Source organism: Osmerus eperlanus, chromosome 13, assembly GCF_963692335.1.
Source record: "Osmerus eperlanus chromosome 13, fOsmEpe2.1, whole genome shotgun sequence".
In the NCBI taxonomy this organism is placed as follows: domain Eukaryota; kingdom Metazoa; phylum Chordata; class Actinopteri; order Osmeriformes; family Osmeridae; genus Osmerus; species Osmerus eperlanus.
In genome coordinates this window covers 15623566-15641935 of record NC_085030.1, presented here as the reverse complement: position 1 = coordinate 15641935, position 18370 = coordinate 15623566, and the positions used below count along the sequence as shown (strand labels likewise).

The following is an 18370-nucleotide window of genomic DNA, read 5'->3' as shown; positions in this document are numbered from 1 at the left end:
TTCTCAGGGATCAAACAGATTCAAACATGTAACATGTGCACCATAATGAAGTACTGTACTCTACAGTGTGACATTAAGCAGGTAGTTTCCCCATTTAGTGAGAAGGACTGAGCAGCCATTTTGGATCTGTCTGTTTAGTCTGGCTGAATTCAGGGGAGGGTACACAGAAAATGAGTCAGACTCTCCCTTTACCCCTTTGCTGCCCTCTTAAGTATAAAGGACATGATTATGGACCAATAAATATCTTTAAGGATGGCAGTACTTGGCACTTTTAGCGAGTGAGGATACGCTACCGTATGTGATTTATGAGTTTAGTTTGTGTCTGTGTGGGTGGGGGTATTCATGTGTGTAATTGTGAGTGCATACGTGTATGTGTATGTCTCTGTGTTCAGTGGCAGGAGTCAGACATGTTGGTATCCACTAAAGGGTTTCCCGCAGAAAATGTGTTAGTTAAGGTGGTAGGGCGGAGTGGGGGGGTGGGAGGTGGGGGGGTGGGCGCACAATCACAATGCATTCTGCAGAGAAGGGAGACTGGCGTTGGTCATGGTTTGGAATGGAAGGGAGAACACAGGCGGCCTTAACTGAAAAGTGCTGCGGGAAACCCTGCACTATAATAACGAGCGACAACCGCTACTGATACAAAATCGTCTTCCATTAAAATATCTAATGGCTGACTATCAGTATTAAACTTCACAGCCAAATCAACCTTGAGTTACTTTTTGATATTTTAGAAGATGGTCCTCTCAGGAAATAAGAGAATCTCTTTGAGGCTTGAGCAACGAGGGGATCCATTTCTCGTAGTTTCTTTTGAGCATCACAGACTGCTATTCACGAAAACCCAACAGAGACTGTCTCAGCTCACCACAGTCAGGATCACAGCTCGCACAGAACAGGTCAACAGGGAAGCAGTCACGTTTCGTATAAATCCTGCAGCAAGAGAGCCTCACAACAGCTTCATCTCCACCAGAGAGATGATCCTTCCTCCTCTCCTGGCTCACAACATGACCTCTTTGCATAGTGAGTGATTTGCCTCAAACTAGGAAGTTGAGGTTGAGTTCTATCTCTTATGGGTCAATCTTGCGCTGCTCCACACACTTGTAACCCCAAACACCAGATCATCAGTAGTACAGACTGATTGATGTACATCAAGCTCTGTTAAGTCTTGTTGGAAAACAAACACCTGAGGGGTGAGGGATATAGCTCATTGGTAGGGAATTTGTCTGTACATCACAAGGTCACGGTTGTATAGCTGTATGTTACTTTGACTAAGGGCATCTGTAAATATAATTAGATTGTCAAATATGAATGTAATATTGGTAGCTTGCATAGGAGGCAGTCTGGTGGAGTTGCATAGCTGTTAAATATATGCAGAACCAGGTCAGTATACGTGGAGGATGACCGCTGATTTCATCCCTCCTCCTCCTTTTCTCAACACCCTTCATGTTAAAACTCAACCCTCTCTCTGGGTTGTGCTAACATAAGCTGGCGTCGGCTGAAGGGAAGACAGCCAGGCCCAGACAGTGTCTGGCCTCTCTGCTGTCTCCTGTTTCTATCAGCAAGTGCTCCCCACAGCTTTGCTGTCATTCCTGTCTCCTGCCCCCCGAAACGGGCATCCTCAAGGAGGATTCAACCTCACTTCCCCAAAAACACGGCTTTTTGCAGTGGGGGTAACAAGTCAAACCATAAAAACAAAAACTCAACGCTTCAAAAAACTGCAAGTTTTCTCAAACAAGTTTCCCACATGGGATTAAAGGTAAATAGATACCATCAGGATGTATCCAACTGCTGCACTGCCTCAAATATACCTTCAAACCAACATCAAAGTAAAATACTCCCTAAAGTAGAAAGTTTATATTCTCACGTGCTGCATAGTTGGTTAGCTGGCACACAGGCAAACTACGAGTTTGTGTCACGATGAGTCACGTCGGTGCCAAACAGGCCAACCGGATCGCGGGTATAAACAGTACATCAGATTCATCATCCACATCATAGTATGTTTACCTTGTCCCTGATCCCCTGTCTGACATTTTCTCTCTCCGCTTCCATTTTTGCATATTTGGCCTTCCTCTCCTCCTCCTGTTGTTTCAGCGCTTCCTGTCTCTCCTCCTCTTTCTTCTCTGCGTCTGGGTCTTTGTCCTCCTTCTCCTCTCCACCCAGCATCTTACCCATGTCTTTGGTGGCCCCTGTTGAGACAAGCGACAACAACAAGAACATAAGTCAAGATTCAGACAGACTCTGTTGTGGGGGGGGAAATGACCTGACGGAATTCAATCAGCCGGTGATGATAGATACACATTCACAGAAGTGTTTCATTTGTGTTGTGCCTCTTCATCCGCGGCGCTACGCAAATAATAACCCCTCTGAAGTCGCAGAACACAAAGCATCAGACTGAACCCGAGCCAGAGTATCACACGATGGGAGAGAAGCAGAGGTGAGTGACACAGATACAGCCCTGGATCACAGAGCCTGCTGGAAAAGCATCATTAAATCCCCCTAATGGGTGGCTTGCATTAGCGTGCTAGGCCCCTTGCTAACTTGGACAGAAGCTTTTATGACGTGTTCAACAACGTTCTAACTGGCCAGTGGGATCAAGACGTGAGAACAAAGGGCTTTGTTGTGGTTTAGAGTTCTATAGCACATGCAGGATTTGTAGATGGTTGATAATAAACGTATTAGATCGTTCCTGCTGCCATTGATCCCTTAGCCCGGCTGAGCTTAACTTCACATGCCAGAGACAGAGCAGGTAGACTACAGCAGCAGGCACGTCTTAGTCAACAGCACATCCATTGGACTGGGAAATATATGTATATTTCAGGTATATATATATTTTTTCACTACAAAACGGCAAGTACAAAACTTTGCTGGAGAGGAAGTATGTTTAAGAAGGTGGCGTCTCCAGAGAGCGTTCACACTACACTGAGGTCTGCCACCAAGCATGTCCGCTGGTAAGACAGAGTAAGAGAAGCGACTTTTCCCTTCAAAAGTTCTCCCTCCTTTTCCTTCACGCGCTGGAGTCACACCAGCGGCCTCGTCCGCTCCAGCGAACCCACACCGCGGCTCCGTGACACTCCTCTCTGCCCCAACTCGACGGAAATTGATTTTAATGAGGACTGTGTCTCCCCAACGGCCTGGTGTTCACTCAGAACCCGCCCATCCTCTCTCTCACCGACTGCAAGCCTTCCTCTCTTGCCATTAACGGCTTCCGTCTTTTGCCAATCTGCGCACGGTTCCAGCGAGCCAGACTGCAACACTCTCCAGAGGAGAAACCCAAAGACATTTACATTTAGTCATTTAGCAGACGCTCTTATCCAGAGCGACTTACAGTAAATACAGGGACATTCTCCCCCGAGGCAAGTAGGGTGAAGTGGCACAACGTCAGTCGGCATGACCGGGAATCGAACTGGCAACCTTTGGATTACTAGCCCGATTCCCTCACCACTTAGCCACCTGACTCCCCGGCCATCTGCCTCCGACCAGGAGCTGATAGGAGCCTGCCATGACCTTGGGGCAGCTGGCTGATCCTCAACTTCCTGTTTTGGGGGGGGAGATCTCTGCTCATCGTGAACTGGGCTCGGCTAATTAATAAACACAGCTCGTGTGCTTGGTTATGTTGGCATCTCACAGTGTTGGACTCTGAGGTTTCCTGTGTCTGCCTTGTCAGCACTGCTCAGTGTATTGATGCGATATTCAGCATCCATGGGCTTTACCCTTTTGGCAGTGCATTGCCCATAAGGCTTTAGAGTGGATGAAAAAACTAGACAAATTGATGGAATTTCCACTTTAACCTGTTCAGATTTAAATCTACATGTATGTGCAGTGTGATTGCTGTCTTTAACTATAGATAAGATGATGACTTTACGGTAAATCTTATGTCAAAATATGTCAATGTAACAAGGGAATAATTCACTCAGTCTGCATTTATTTAAAAAAAATCTCACCGTGAATAAAGTATTTTCCTGTCTAAATAATCAAGCTGTCTTAACTCTTTACAGAGTAGTTGGCACTGTCAGTGTTTTCCCTGCAGCAAATCTTGAACCAGTGGACATCGCTTGTCAATCTATTCATGGTTGCTGAGGGCCCGGGGATAATTTTTGCAGAGACATACATTCATTTTGTTTTTTTACAGAATAAGAGCAGACATTTTTCAGAACAAGAATTCCACTGCAAACCCACAGAGAAGTTACATCTTGTCAAACACTATTATGCTGCAATTAATACAAATGAAATGTTAAGAAAATGTCTGCTGGAGATCTGAAAAAAAAAATGCCGAAAAACCCATTTAGATAGATACTTGCTAGTTAGATGCTTGTTTTCAATAGGCCAGACATCCCAACCTGCCGACTCATTTCAGAGAGGTGTCTCTCAACCCCCCCCCCCCCCCCCCCCCGGAACTTCCGGGAGACTTGGGATGTCTGAATAGGCTATTGTATTGATTACACCATCTGCATCTAAACACCTGTCCTCCATATAGTATGGGTAAAATGATCTGATATTTATTTCTGAATCACTTTCCGTCTAGCGCACATTCTGTTGTGTTTCTCCCGGTACGTCGCATGGCTAATCTCCGCTCTCGAGGCTAATTAGCTCGTCTGATTGTGACAAAGTTGGTGCTTAGCAGGCAGCATGACACACCAACCGTCCCTGAAGTCTTGCGTTACTGATCGCTGCCAGCTGTGTCGTTTGAATGCTAAAGGAACCGCTCCAGTGGTTTTGCTTAGACCCCAGAGTCTCAGTCGGTGCTAGGACGTTGTTAACAGCGTGAACAGAACGAAATATTCAAAGTCAGTTCCGGCCCGAGGGTTAATTTTAGACGAGATGGCACAAGGTGATGAGGAAAGAAAGAATCGGGAAGACTGGATCTCATACTGAGATTATGGTTTTCTCGAGTTATACAGATTAAAAATCTCACGCTAAACTTTAGATAAAATGTACAGCCCTGTGTTAAAGTTGTCAAAATGTGAATATAAAATCAGTAAATTTTAAGTACACTTCCCACTGTGTAGAAACTAATAAATAAAATGAATTTATGTTTCTGTAATTTAATACTCTTACATTTAAATAAGGTTGAAGTGTAGCCTAATCTTTTTCTGCTTAAAGTTTGCAGTGTTACGTAAAATCTTTCAGTGGAATTTTAATGTGTCAGTGAGTGAAGGAGAGGAGGATGGCCTACTTCAGTGTGTGCATGTTTTAGCGAGCAACTGCATTCTTTTTCTAGAGTAGGTGACAGTGTGTGGGTGTGTGGATGTGGTCTACTGTAGGTGAAAAAGAACAAAATGTACCATTACTGGCAGAATGCTGGTCCTGAATTTTTGTGGATGTCTTTGTATCTGTTTGTGTGTGTGTGAGAAAGGGAGAAAGTGAGTGCTGAGAGTCATAAATAGCAAGGGAGGGGAAGAGAGGAGGAAGAAAGCAACAGAGAGATTGTTGTCAGAAAGAGAGAGAGAGATCGAGAGAGCGATAAGAGAGAAGAGAGATCGAGAGAAATATAGAGAAAGAGAGAAAGAGAGAGATCGATAGAGAGCAATAGAGATTGAGAGCAATATAGAGAGAAAGAGAGAGACCGAGAGAGCAATAGAGAGAGAAAGAGAGAGAGATCAAGAGAGAGAAAAAGCGCGACAGAGAGAGAGAGAGAGCGACAGAGAGAGAGCGACAGAGAGAGAACGACAGAGAGAGAGAGAGCGACAGAGAGAGAGAGAAGGCTGCCTGTCCCAGGCTGCAGGAGAGCGGGACCAGCGGCGGGGAGAGTCACGTTGCCCCAGCCAGAGCGAGCAAGCAGCAGGCCCTGGACAGCAAGCCTCTTCTCCTCCATCTGTCTCAGGCCTCCACCTGTCCCAGGGCTAGCTGCTGGCTGGGCCTAGCTGCTGGCTGAGCTCAGCCAGCAGCTAGGCCCAGCCAGCACCACCACCAGGGCCCCCCTCCACGCCGAGCCCTCCCATCACCATTAACCTCCCCCCTCAGGCCAAGCAGGAGGGCCGACATGCTCTCGAAAAAGAGCTTTGAAAGATTGAGCCTCTGTTCATTGTGATGGGAAGACAATACATGCTAGATGGAGGAGAGGAGGCGGGGGGAGGAAGGGGCTTGTTTTGCTAGCAAGCAAATAAACGGGAAATGGAGTTGTGAAATCTAGTTAGACAAATCTGTATAGGAATGACAACCTGAAGTGAGATATCTGCAGGCGTTATCTGACTTGGTGTTGTCGAAGAGATGGGTTGGAGATGTCAGACAGGTCGACCTGGCTAATATTGCTGGTCATGGCACGTGTGTGATAACGGTCGTCACGGCACCCATCGGCATGGTTTCTTGCTGTGTCCTCCCACACTAGGATTCGAACCTGGGTCCGCTGGCTCCACGCATACCGACTACACCCTTTGCAAAGGCTGTGTGTAAACCACCTGTGTCACCAAAAAGCTAGCGCTTAGAAGGTGTGGGTGGTCTGTTTTTTACTGAGTGAGTGAGTTAAACCAATCCAACTCAGTTACACGAGCAGTTTAAGATGATGTCACGAATGCGAGATCCTGTAATCAAGTCATTTTGATCAACCGTCCCTGTAAATGCAACTGTGCTCTATAGGAAGGTGTACAGCTGACTTCAACATCAGCTCAGACTGTATGTGGCTGTGGGTTTAACAGCTGCATGGATGAAAATGAAAAAAAACTGCAGTGGATGAAGTTGATTTACCATTTAGATTGGAAGAGCCAGATTCATTTCCTATCTTAAATTCCTTAAAGCAATTTCCCGTTCTCTGACTCTTTCCGGTTCTTTCTCTTCCAGCTGCGATGATGCACTGGCTCTGCCTTTGCACCTTGCAGGGACTAACTAATGGTTCTGTCTGGAATTGTACATCTATCGCAATGGGGAAGGGAATAAATGAGTGAAAGAGTGTCTTTATGGTTGACGATTTTTGACTTGCCAACAGGCTGGAAATGAGACCAGGGTTTTATTTTTTTATTTTTTTACAAACAGGAGACCAGAGCATGGGTGCTAAGGTGAGGTATGGCCGCGTGATATAGTTCATCTCCTGGAGTAGAAAGAAAAGGGAGGCCGGAAGCACATCAATGTAACGTTTTATCCCTCATCAACCGCCGTTATCACCGAAAAACAGCCGCAAGGCCTTAGATGACCAGTGCAGGGCTGTGGCTTCCACCCTCAGTAGCACCACAACCAAGGACCCATCAAACGTCTCTTAGCCGTCAACGCAGGTCACTGACGGCCTTTTGTCACCTCATCAATACAACCCGAACCCAGATTTACATCGCCCTCCACAAAGTCACAGGGACAGTCGTGTATTTCTGGCCACAGTCGTCGCACTGGAGGTAATGCTATCTTCCTTTAACTAGAGTTCATCTCTCATAACCCCTTCGCCTCTTCCAGAGCAGCGTGGCCTTTAGCTGAGCGAACCACGCCAGGGATGGTTCACTTGGTCGCCTGACAGGGATCATCGAGGGCCGTTGCCAACCTTCATAATCCATTACACTCGTGTCGCCGGGTAACCAGTCACCCTGGAGACGCAGGGGGTTACACAGCTACGGAACCAACCCCCACAGCATAGAGGATGAAGCAGACACTCTACAGAGAACGAGATCAAAACGATGGTCGCGCCGGGTCAAATCCAGGATACCTTTTTGAGAGCTTTGAGAGAAGGTCTTTAGTGTGGAGTGTGAACTCTAATATCTGTTTCTGGTATGATCTGACACACCTATCCAAACTGCAATATAACTGTAGGTGGTTCAAAAAGGTTGCAAGTGAAATCAAGCTATTATATTTGCATTATATCTGTAACCCTCTCAATCCCAAACCCAGTTGACAATTATAAAATGCAGCCAATAAGAACTGCTCATGCAAAACAATTTATGCATTAGCTTGTTAACGCGGTCGTTCAGCTATCTTACAAATTGTTCCGCACCTTATAATAATTTCCGTGTGTTGGAGTTGTGTATATAAATTGTTGTTCCATCAACAGAAAAACGCTGATAATGCTAAGGTTTTTCCACAAAAACACAGTCCACATCCATTAAGGAACTAATAATCTTACCCTTTCTTTTCTTTCTTTTCAAATTAGTGTTATAACACCTCAGGAAGAGACACCTCCAAATCAGTATGCTACCTGTTCAAGTTACCACCTTCAAAAGCTGACAAGGGAGTCAGGTGGCTGAGCGGTGAGGGAGTCGGACTAGTAATCCGAAGGTCGCCAGTTCGATTCCCGGTCATGCCAACTGACGTTGTGTCCTTGGGCAAGGCACTTCACCCTACTTGCCTCGGGGGAATGTCCCTGTACTTACTGTAAGTTGCTCTGGATAAGAGCGTCTGCTAAATGACTAAATGTAAATGTAAGTTTAGGCTAGCAATTAACAGTTAAATTCGTTATCTCATTTCATACATTTCCCAATGGTGTGGCATTTGGATGGAATGTAGAAATCATTAAAGGTTTCAAAGTGAGGACTACAGAAAACAATCTTACGCAACACAGAGGCAAGAAATAATCACAAAGACATTTATGTTATTTAGATGTTGAGTAGTAGAGAGCAGGGTCTAAGGGAGTCAGGTGGCTGAGCGGTTAGGGAATCAGTCTAGTAATCCGAAGGTTGCCGGTTCGAATCCTGACCAGGCCAATGACGTTGTGTCTTTGGGCAAGGCACTTCACCCTACTTGCCTCGGGGGAATGTCCCTGTACTTAATGTAAGTCGCTCTGGATAAGAGCGTCTGCTAAATGACTAAATGTACATTTCTGCTTGCAGCAGCCTCCTTAGAAACACCCAGAAATACCTTCCTCATTGACGACGACTTTCAGCAGTCAGAAATTAGAATTTGCATATAAAGCCGAAACACGTTCAGATGTCGGCCTGTGGACTTTCAAAAGGGATTTTGGCAGCGCAGAGCAGTGGTCCGGAGTCATCCATTTTAGATTGGCATTTGTTGTAATTATATTTTCTGCATGAGTGAGAGGGCTGGTACTGGTCTCATTCCAGTTCAGCAGTTCAGGGAGTTATCCCATCACTACTGTATAGGCTACCGCTCTCAGCCTAATAGTTGGCTTTTTGAGTCTCTTCTCAGCCTTTCCTTAAGGAGTAACTATAAATACCAAAACCTCATTGTTTTTGTTAAGTCTAAGGTTAAAACTCATACACAGATGAATGCATCAATCATAATATTGATTTTGACAAACCTGCTTTGCAGTACCCCGATTTGATTCAGAGATGAAAGATAAGTAAAATATATGATAAATTCAACTGGCCATATATAGGTGTAAATTGTATTCTATTATATTTATGAAAATGTATTCAGTTATGAAAAAATATTTCGTCCTCTTTCCGCAATAAGATCGCCAAGCTTGTCGTCCCTCTTGAATTCAACCTTCTGGCCTCTGGGGGAACTATAGGAGTGCACCCATCTCCTTGGGCAACAGGCATTATCATAAGTAGCCTATTGAAGAACACCATTCCAGGATCCTCTCAGGGTATGGATTTTTCAATACAACGCACGTTGAATACTAAGCCCCCAGACCCACGCCCCTTCCTCTCCTCTCAGCCTCGGCTCAGCCCCGAGCCCCTTCCTCTCCTCTCAGCCTCGGCTCAGCCCCGAGCCCCTTCCTCTCCTCTCAGCCTCAGCTCAGCCCCGAGCCCCGGTTTCACCTCCCGCCTCTGCCGAGTCGTCAGGCGCTGTGATTCCATCCTGGCAGCTAACGCCCGTGCCTCCATTAGCTTTTGGAGAATTATTCCAAATGAATCTGTGGACCGACCCTAGTGGCTCCGTCTTTGACTAATCACCGTCTCTTTGCCAACGCCGCAAATGTCAGCGATCGCACAGGGCAATCTGATCTCTCTAAGAAAAACTAACACCATTATATAAACATGAGATGGATTCGCCCTCTTCTGTCATTCATGGGGTGGGTTTCTGTGTGTGTGTGTGTTATGCCGATCCCTTTCACAGCATGTGGGGGCACTGAGTGTATCATCTCGGAACCTGAAAGGTTGCTGCATGTCTGCGAGCAAAGTCTCCAGAGATCCACAAAATTCTCTCCGTAAAAATATGTGGATTAACATTATGTTTCAGTAATCTATCCATGAAGATGTTTTGTACCTTCCAGTTTAGTTTTTATCCGTGGCAGTGGGTCTTACTGACTGTCGTTTCTCTGTTTTACTCATGACTCATTTCTCCCGAGTCTGAAGGATAGGCTACTTTGCTACCATCCTTCATGTCTGTCTCCTTCAGAACTGTGACGCCACACTATAAAAGTGAGATACTATGAGATATTGGTGAGATATTATGCAACATAACCTTTTATGTCCTCCGCTTAAAAAAGTACATGGCCTAAATAATCCTCTGAAGCATACTACATAGGCCTACTGTTCTTCAAACATCAATAGCAGGAAGATTAGTTTTAAACGTCAGAAAACATTCATGATTATGTTGCTGTGAAAGTGTTAAACATATATTTTGAACAATTACTAACTTGAAGATTTACAGCATATTTTTCTCCCATTTATAAGTTAGCTTCAACGATTCTCTACATATTCAAAGTAAAAGTACAACAATTATGTTATTGAACCATGACAAAAGAAAATCACGTAATAGCCAAATTCACACACATCCATAGAAGAAAAGGGGTTACCATGGTATCAGTGAATCCAAACATTTAGACAAGCCATTTGAGCTTTCCCCCCTCCTCTTCAGTAGACGCCAATAACGCCACGCCAATAATCTCCCCGGGTGCTTTGAAGTGTTTCTCTGAGAGAGGGAAGCTCTGTATTAAGGTCATTTGGGAGCCGCATTCAGTTCGCCATAGCTGGGAGGACGTCCAGCTCTAAATGTCAAAAGCAAAATCCCCCAAGTCAGGCCTAGACCGAACTGCGACTGGCCCCAGAGATGACAGAGACAAAACTCAGAGAAGGACGGTGGCTTTAAAGATGCTGACTCAGGTGTGTGTGTGTGTGGCTGACCTTGTCCTGCAGACAAAGAGGTACTGACAGTATCTAGATCTGTGGGCTCTATTTATGTTCCACCTTATCGAAACACCTTCCTGAGTCCTCGAGCAATTAATGTGTATCATGGGAGGCAGTGAAGGCCGGGGCAGCTGGGATACTGGAGGTATAAATAGGCGCAGAACAAAGAGGTGTTATATCATGGATGGGTCTTAGACTGAGCCTGAATTCAAAGAAAGACATGAAAGCAACAGTCAGCAACAAACAGGGAGAATATTGACATCACAAGTACAGAACAAAAAGTGTAGCATTAAAGTCAGAGGCATCTGAAGAGTCAGGCATCTGAAGAGTCAGGCATCCTTGCGACAAGAGTGCCCTGAAATTGACACTCTGTGTGTTTTTCGGGAGAGAGAAAATTGCAAAGACTTTGATGTGAAAGTGGCAGGGCGGTCGCGGCCATGACAGATTTTTAGCTCGTCGTGCAGCAGGCGTCTCTGTGGAGGCCTGGCTCTCTCCTGAAGTGAGCATCAGGTGTTCCCTCGTCACCCACACTCCTTCTACTCATCGTCACGCGCCCTGGTCAACTCCTCTCAGAGTCCATGCCAGCTACGCTAGCCGCCACTCGGGCGCTCTGTCGAGCTGGATGTCCGCGCCGCACTCTGGGATGGCAGGCAGTAGCGTCTGTCGCCGGGTGACTCAAGACATCCTCTCACTCAGAGAAACGCGCTCGCAACTTGCAGAGTACATAAAAACAATGCCCTCTCTCCGCTTGGCTTTTATGTATCATTACTTTAATGCATCTGACAGGAGTTGCTCGCTTGGAAAATTAACCTCTCATCCTTCCGTGGGGGGGGGGGGGGGGGGGGAGGTTTTGTGACTCTGGTGTAACGCAGGCGAGTGTGAAGAGGGAAGGTGTCAGATGTGGAGTTATCTCCTATCAGAGGAGCGTGACGCTCATCTCAGCTGGTGCTAAACGGCAGAGATGAGAAGCAGAAGGCCTCGCCTCGCCTCACCCTGGCCTCCAGCTACAGGTCCCTGTTCTGGTGTGTGTGGCGTACACATGGACAGATTCTGCACAGTTGCATCTCAAATCAAAATTTGTTACAATTTGTTACCTTTTTTACAAGCAATGTCACAGAGGGCTTCACAAATGCCCACAGACCAGCAGCACCTGTAACCAACCTAAACCCTCAGGGAAGACAAGGAAAAACTCCTGAGAGATCTCAAAGATTGGGCTGAAGTTGGTGCATATGTAACATCGCATAAGTAGCTGTTCTGTCTGTTCTTTTGTTTTTCTTTGAGGTTTTTTTTGCAGTGAAACGTAGCACAGGTGGATGTTGTTGTCACAGTCACTGAGCACACAGGAATTAATCAACACTCCCAGGCAGGTAATTAGTGGTTTAAGATTAACATCACCATCACTACTGCACTTCAAAGTAAAATAAAAATGTTTACCCCAAATCCTGTGAAACCATTTTTCTCACACTTGTTAGTTAATACAGTACTGTATGTTTGCACAAAGCACAATCAAAGACCAAATGACTTATGTTTAAACCCCAATTCTACCCCAAGGTGAGGAGGCACAATATTTTCAGTAATCAAATTGTTCTGCTGTGTATTCCTCATTTTAGGATTCTTCCTTTCCTGTGTGTTTTACCGTTTTAATCAAACCTGACTCATTTTTCTCTGTGGCTTGAAATATGTCTGGTTCTTAATAACGAACACAGTTTCTTGAGATGTAATTGTATCATTCATCATCTGTAGCATTCAGGAGACTCATTACCACCAAAATGGAAAGCGAAAAAAAAGATAAATAACACAAACGACTCTTTAGGTTCAGTGCTTGAGCCAGCGCTGTTGTGAATTCTGAATTATTCCCTATGGAACATAACACATAAAAACTCTGACATAATTTATGTAACTTGTTGAATGTAGATCAACTCACACAGGTGCTAAATCTAAAATAAGTCGAGAGCGAGGTGAACAGCAATATCTCTTGTGGGAGCCATTTATCTGTGAAGCACAGACTTTCTTCATTTTTGCCCCCATTTGGTGTCATTAGGTTGTTATGTCTGCATTAGCAGCAATTGGACAGCTGTAATGAAAGTCTGAGAGTCACCCTGACTCTGATCCATTGCTTGAGAGAATCCCTGTGGGCTGAAATGACGCGTCTTGAAAATGTAATCTGTAATCTGTGGAGCGTGCCAAGATTGATCCACTGCTTCTTAGTAGCCACATGGTATTGGTCATAGTATTGGCAATCAATACTGCTTTCTAACTCTATATGGTCATGTGCTACTGTGCAAAACCCGCTCATGCATTTATGGATAACCATACTATAAATGTATTTATTTGAGATGTAAATTTGCCTATTGTAAAATAAAACATTGTGTACATTTGACATTTGTCAAACAGCAACCTAGCCCACAATGTACAATGAAATTGTCCCCTGCCCATTCCAAACCGTTTCACGTCAATATGAAATCCGCACATTACACATCACCCACACAACCCTTTGTTCTGTCAGCTCATCCCCAACACACATGGATACGTCACCACATTCAACTAAAACACAAAAGGCTTTCTTCCAGCTCATTTGGCCACAGGGGAGTGTCTCTTTGTCCTGGTTGCGGATCACGGAGATACAGCTGAGCCATTGTCGTACTGGACAAAAGCCCGGGGCCTGTGTTTCAGCCGAGCGGCTAGCTGCCCTGTCAGTGCTTCCCTACAGTCAGTCACTGTTTACTGGGCACCAAATAACAACGATACCGGCACGCAGTCGCTATCGATTGAGTGACCTGTTGTGAAGTGACAGTTATCCAGGTCAGTTTTGTCTCAAAAGCTATCCGGTGGGAGGTCCTTTAGGAACAGATGACCTTTCAACCAGGTGCCTGTCTCTCATCACATCCGCTGTAAGTCGAGGTTCCTATTGGAACCTGTCAGATCTTTACAAACCACTGTCTGGAACCTTCTATGAGTTGTGATGGTTGTTAGTGAAGGCTACATGTCCCTTATTAGGTGGTCAGTTAGACCACTGTGGGCTACTTTCCTTGTTCGTGTCATTAAAGTTATCTAATGGGGACATGAAAAAGTCCCCTGACCCACAGGTTGTTTTTGCGTTAGACACGATTCTTTTCGTTGCTGACATTCTGAATATGTTTCCAAAATAAAGGGTGTTTATATTTTGTAATCAGTCCATAGAAATTATTCAAAACCATACACAAGCTATCACACTGAAACACACTGTGGAGGAAACTGATCAAATTCTTAAATGGCCGTGGAAACAATGTTAGTGCAATGAGATCACACCATCTAGAAAGTTCTTCCAGGGAGAGTGCTGTTTTTGATCTGCGCTCGTGACGCCACCAAACAAATCCAAACAACGAAACAATCTCCACTCCGCTGTGTCCTCCACGCCTTATTGCCATCGCGCCAGAGGTTCTTGTCTTTAGGTTAGTATAGGTCTAAGGTTAGTGTAGGTTATTATGTGTATTAGAGTTTTAGTATACTGTATTGTATATTATTTTGTATATTTAGGACGTTTATTATATTTTTGCTTATCATAGGTGTCATTTATGTTCTGAGTACTTATGTTACGTTATGCCAGGTTGCTTTGTGTTGTCTTGTCCTACAAATTTCAGTTCCCAGTCTGACTTTGTATTGTTCTGTGCATCTGACAATAAAAGACTTGAACTTGAGGTTCGCTCATCCTCTCGTGATCCTAGTGTTTGAAAAAGAGGATGACGTGTGTCTGAGGTTAGCCCCGCAATTTATAATCCATTTGATGTGGTGATCTGATTCACTATAGTTCAGAGAAGGACATTTCCAAACTAGGCGAAAACGGACGGGTTTGTTTGGCCGGCTGTTCGTGATTAGAAAGGGACATGGAGCTAAGTGGCTAAATTCCAACCACTTTCTTCCCAAGCCACTGGCACAATTAAAAATCCCCAAATTGTGGCAAGTGTGGCATTTGCCTCCTAATTCACATCTGCAAACTAATTAGAGCTCTATTGTGTCCTCTGGCTGTTCTGTGTTTTTGAGAAGTATCTCCCTTTGCAATGGCAGCTTAGACTGTGTTTACCCATGACCAGAAATCAGCCAGCAGGGATTTTGTCAACCTATTTGTTTTTTAATTTATTTCTTTTGCACATACGTTAATAATATTATGCTAATAACGTAAGCTTTTTTCCACTGCAAAATAATGCAACAAGGCCTACATATCAAAAGACTTCAAAGTGACATTTCCCTTCACATTCAGTAGAGATTTGCCGAATTATTCCTGTAAAACCAGTCAATCAGCCATACCCTGCATGCATTGCGAATAAGGTTATAAAAAGTAACTAAACCTTGACCCCCTACAGCTGCAGTGATGGTTTGAACTTGTTTTTTCCTCCACCTCTGGCAAGGCTTTTAGGCAGAGAGCTTCAGGGAATTCATCAGGCTTTCAGAGGTCAGCACATTGGTTCTCGATTGCCCACGGCTGTCTTTTCTCACTCACCCAGGGCTCTCAAGTGTGTCTGTTGACAAAGGCACCAATCGCAAAGTCGCAAACCCAGCTTCAAAATGTGTCTCCGTTATTCAGGTTTAAAGGGCACAGAGTAGTATACTGTAGCAGCAAGGGAACTTTAGTTGAAAATTGGACAATGTTATCGCACACACACAAAGCAATCAACTTTTCCATACCTAGCGTAAATTGGAAAATAACTTTTTCCAACCAAAAAATCTGGGGACTATCTAGGCTTAGACAATATGACTTATTATTTTACTGGTCGACATTCTCTACACAATCTGGCTAGGTAAACACCAAAAACAATCCTTTAAGGTGAAGTGCAAGCCTGCACACGAACGTGTCTGTGAGTCCCACAAGGCAGGCAGAACCGTCGATGAGTGAAACAATATTTTATAAATAACATCCTCAGTAAATAACTGCCTCTCTCCCTCACCCATACAGCTTATGAATTATGAGAGCAGATTTGTTGAAGGGAATATTAGACTCGGTGTGGATGAGCCATGGAGAGCAGAAGGACTCATTTTCATATTTTCACATTCAGTAAAAGAACACAGTGGGGCTTCTGAATTGTTTATCGCAGCATAATCATATTTGCCCGGAACGTAAACAGGCTACAGATGCTGTGGCCAGAAGGGCTGCGATACCACACCATATAACCCGCATACCACGACTGGAAGAGACAGACCTGCAAGTTGTGGAGTTTTGACTCCCAGCCCGACCCACTTATATCTTTACTCTGAGGGTAGATGAATCATAGGATGACTCAGCGCCGGGGGGAGGGGAAGGGGGGGGGGGTAGCGTTTAACCTGACAAAACAAAATATCAGAGCTTTCTGGACGATACTGCTCTCAACCTACCGGCTCCTCAGCCGCCGGACAGAAACATCACTCCTTCCTCACTTCTTCCTGCAGTCGCTGCAGCAGAGGACGATCGCAACGCAACAACAACAACAAAATAGTGTTCGTTTTACATTTACATTTAGTCATTTAGCAGACGCTCTTATCCAGAGCGACTTACAGTAAGTACAGGGACATTCTCCCCGAGGCAAGTAGGGTGAAGTGCCTTGCTCAAGGACACAACGTCATTTGCACGGCCGGGAATCAAACTGGCAACCTTTAGATTACTAGCCCGATTCCCTAACCGCTCAGCCACCTGACTCCCGTCGTTTTGCAGACATTTTCAGACACGCCACGAGGGGTAATTGAACCTGCAACCTCTCGATCCGCAGTCAAACCCCTCCACCACTGAGCTAAATTCATCCCCCTTTGATCCTCGTTCCGTGACGATCCAGACCAGTTTCGACCCTGCCCGATCGGAGGACACTCTCTAGGACAGATGGCGCGTGTGACAGTGCTCTACATCACCAGCAGAGTCCAGGGCATCGCTCTGCCCCCTCCAGCACCACCCAGCCAGCCCCACATGTCCCTCATGTCCCACTCTGCAAGTCGGTGGAGCGGAGCGGCCAAAGGCCCGCTCGGCAAACAGACACCCAGCGAGGGGGCTCCACCCGTGCCCGGCTTCGACTGGGAAAAGGAACAATCCACCACGTTGAGTTACAAAATGGTGGTGGAGGAGGTTTCATTATTAGGCATCGTCTTTTATTAGAAAGAGATGTCCCACCCACGTTTGAAAACAAACCTACCCTTCTGAATAACATGCAGACTTGCACGTAATCTAATGACGCTTAGAGCTATACTCCACTGAGTGGATTACTGAGCTAATTGAATTTGAGTTTTGACCCTCTTGGGAGCCCCTCCAGGGTCCACTCCTACGGCAGCTTTTGACGGCCAGGCACATTTACATTAAACGGCCATCCCTGAATGGTCATTTGATTGTTTCTGTTGGGTGAAATATACATGAGCTGTTGCTGACGCCCTGCCATATCAACTGCCAGTACCACCAGCGTGTGAAGAGGGTGATAACACAGGCCCTCCTATATGGAAGAACTAGCGTGGGGTCTATCGCTCTACGACAGGGATCCAAAAGCGCTTCATGTTTACCTTGCACTATATTTCACACAAATCCACCCCCTACTCACACAAACACACACACTCCCTATGTCTCACTGTTACAGATAATTACACATTTGTGCACTCACACACAAGTAAGGCAAGGATGTGTGTGCATAGCCCACATGCAGACGTGTACACACACACACACACACACACACACACAATCCAACCAGACACAAGTACACATGATAAACAGCCTAGCTCACCAAACAGAGAGAGATCATTTAGTAGACCTGTAGTTGAGTCCTGGAGGACCTGATTAGCCTCTGTGTTTGTTCTAGGACACAGAGAGAGCAGGTGGAGGTGGGGAGGTGGGAGGCGGGGGGAGGCCGGGGGGGCGGTGGCCAGGGAAGAACCACAGAGAGACCTCCCAGAGAACCTTAAGGGAGGCGGTCTCATGAACGCTGTATCGGTCGGTTTAAACCTGGCCGTGGTAGATAAGGCCTCCTCTGCCAAGATGACACACGAGGGGGGGTGGCCATCTTGGATGCCGGTCAAGGAGACCCAGCACGGTCCTGGACCTCGAACCTTTCAACCCTGCCAGAAGATGACGCACTCCTGTCCCTGGAAGGGCTAGGGTACGGCTGCCTGCCGCGTTGGAAACCCTGAGCGGAAAATTCTTATTATCCAAGAGTCTACGTCACAAGTCTATATTTGACATTCACAGTGGTTCCTTTTGGAATCATGGCAAAATCCGAGGCGTTTGTAACCAATTCATATTCCAATGCGCAGTATTCACCTAGTAATTAGTCTTTTTAAGCGCACAATTGACTAAAGTCTCACCCTGTACCCTAGCCCTCTGTGACATTGCTCGTAAAACGGTCTACACAAATAACATTTTATTTGATGCACTGATATCATATATTGTGTTCATAGCAACACTACAACATACAGCACCACTACTGTTATGTGTGTTTCTTACCCAAACA

The 18370-nt window shown here is 45.5% G+C and overlaps 1 protein-coding gene across 1 annotated transcript in view; it reads right to left on the bottom strand.

Annotated features, from left to right (window-relative positions):
• The window catches only part of LOC134032044 (complexin-1), a 29192-nt gene that overhangs the window by 3500 nt on the left and 7322 nt on the right, over window positions 1–18370 (bottom strand). The window contains exon 3 of the mRNA XM_062475836.1: window positions 2002–2183. Coding sequence (XP_062331820.1) covers window positions 2002–2183 — 182 coding nt within the window. The remainder of the gene's footprint in view (window positions 1–2001; window positions 2184–18370) is intronic.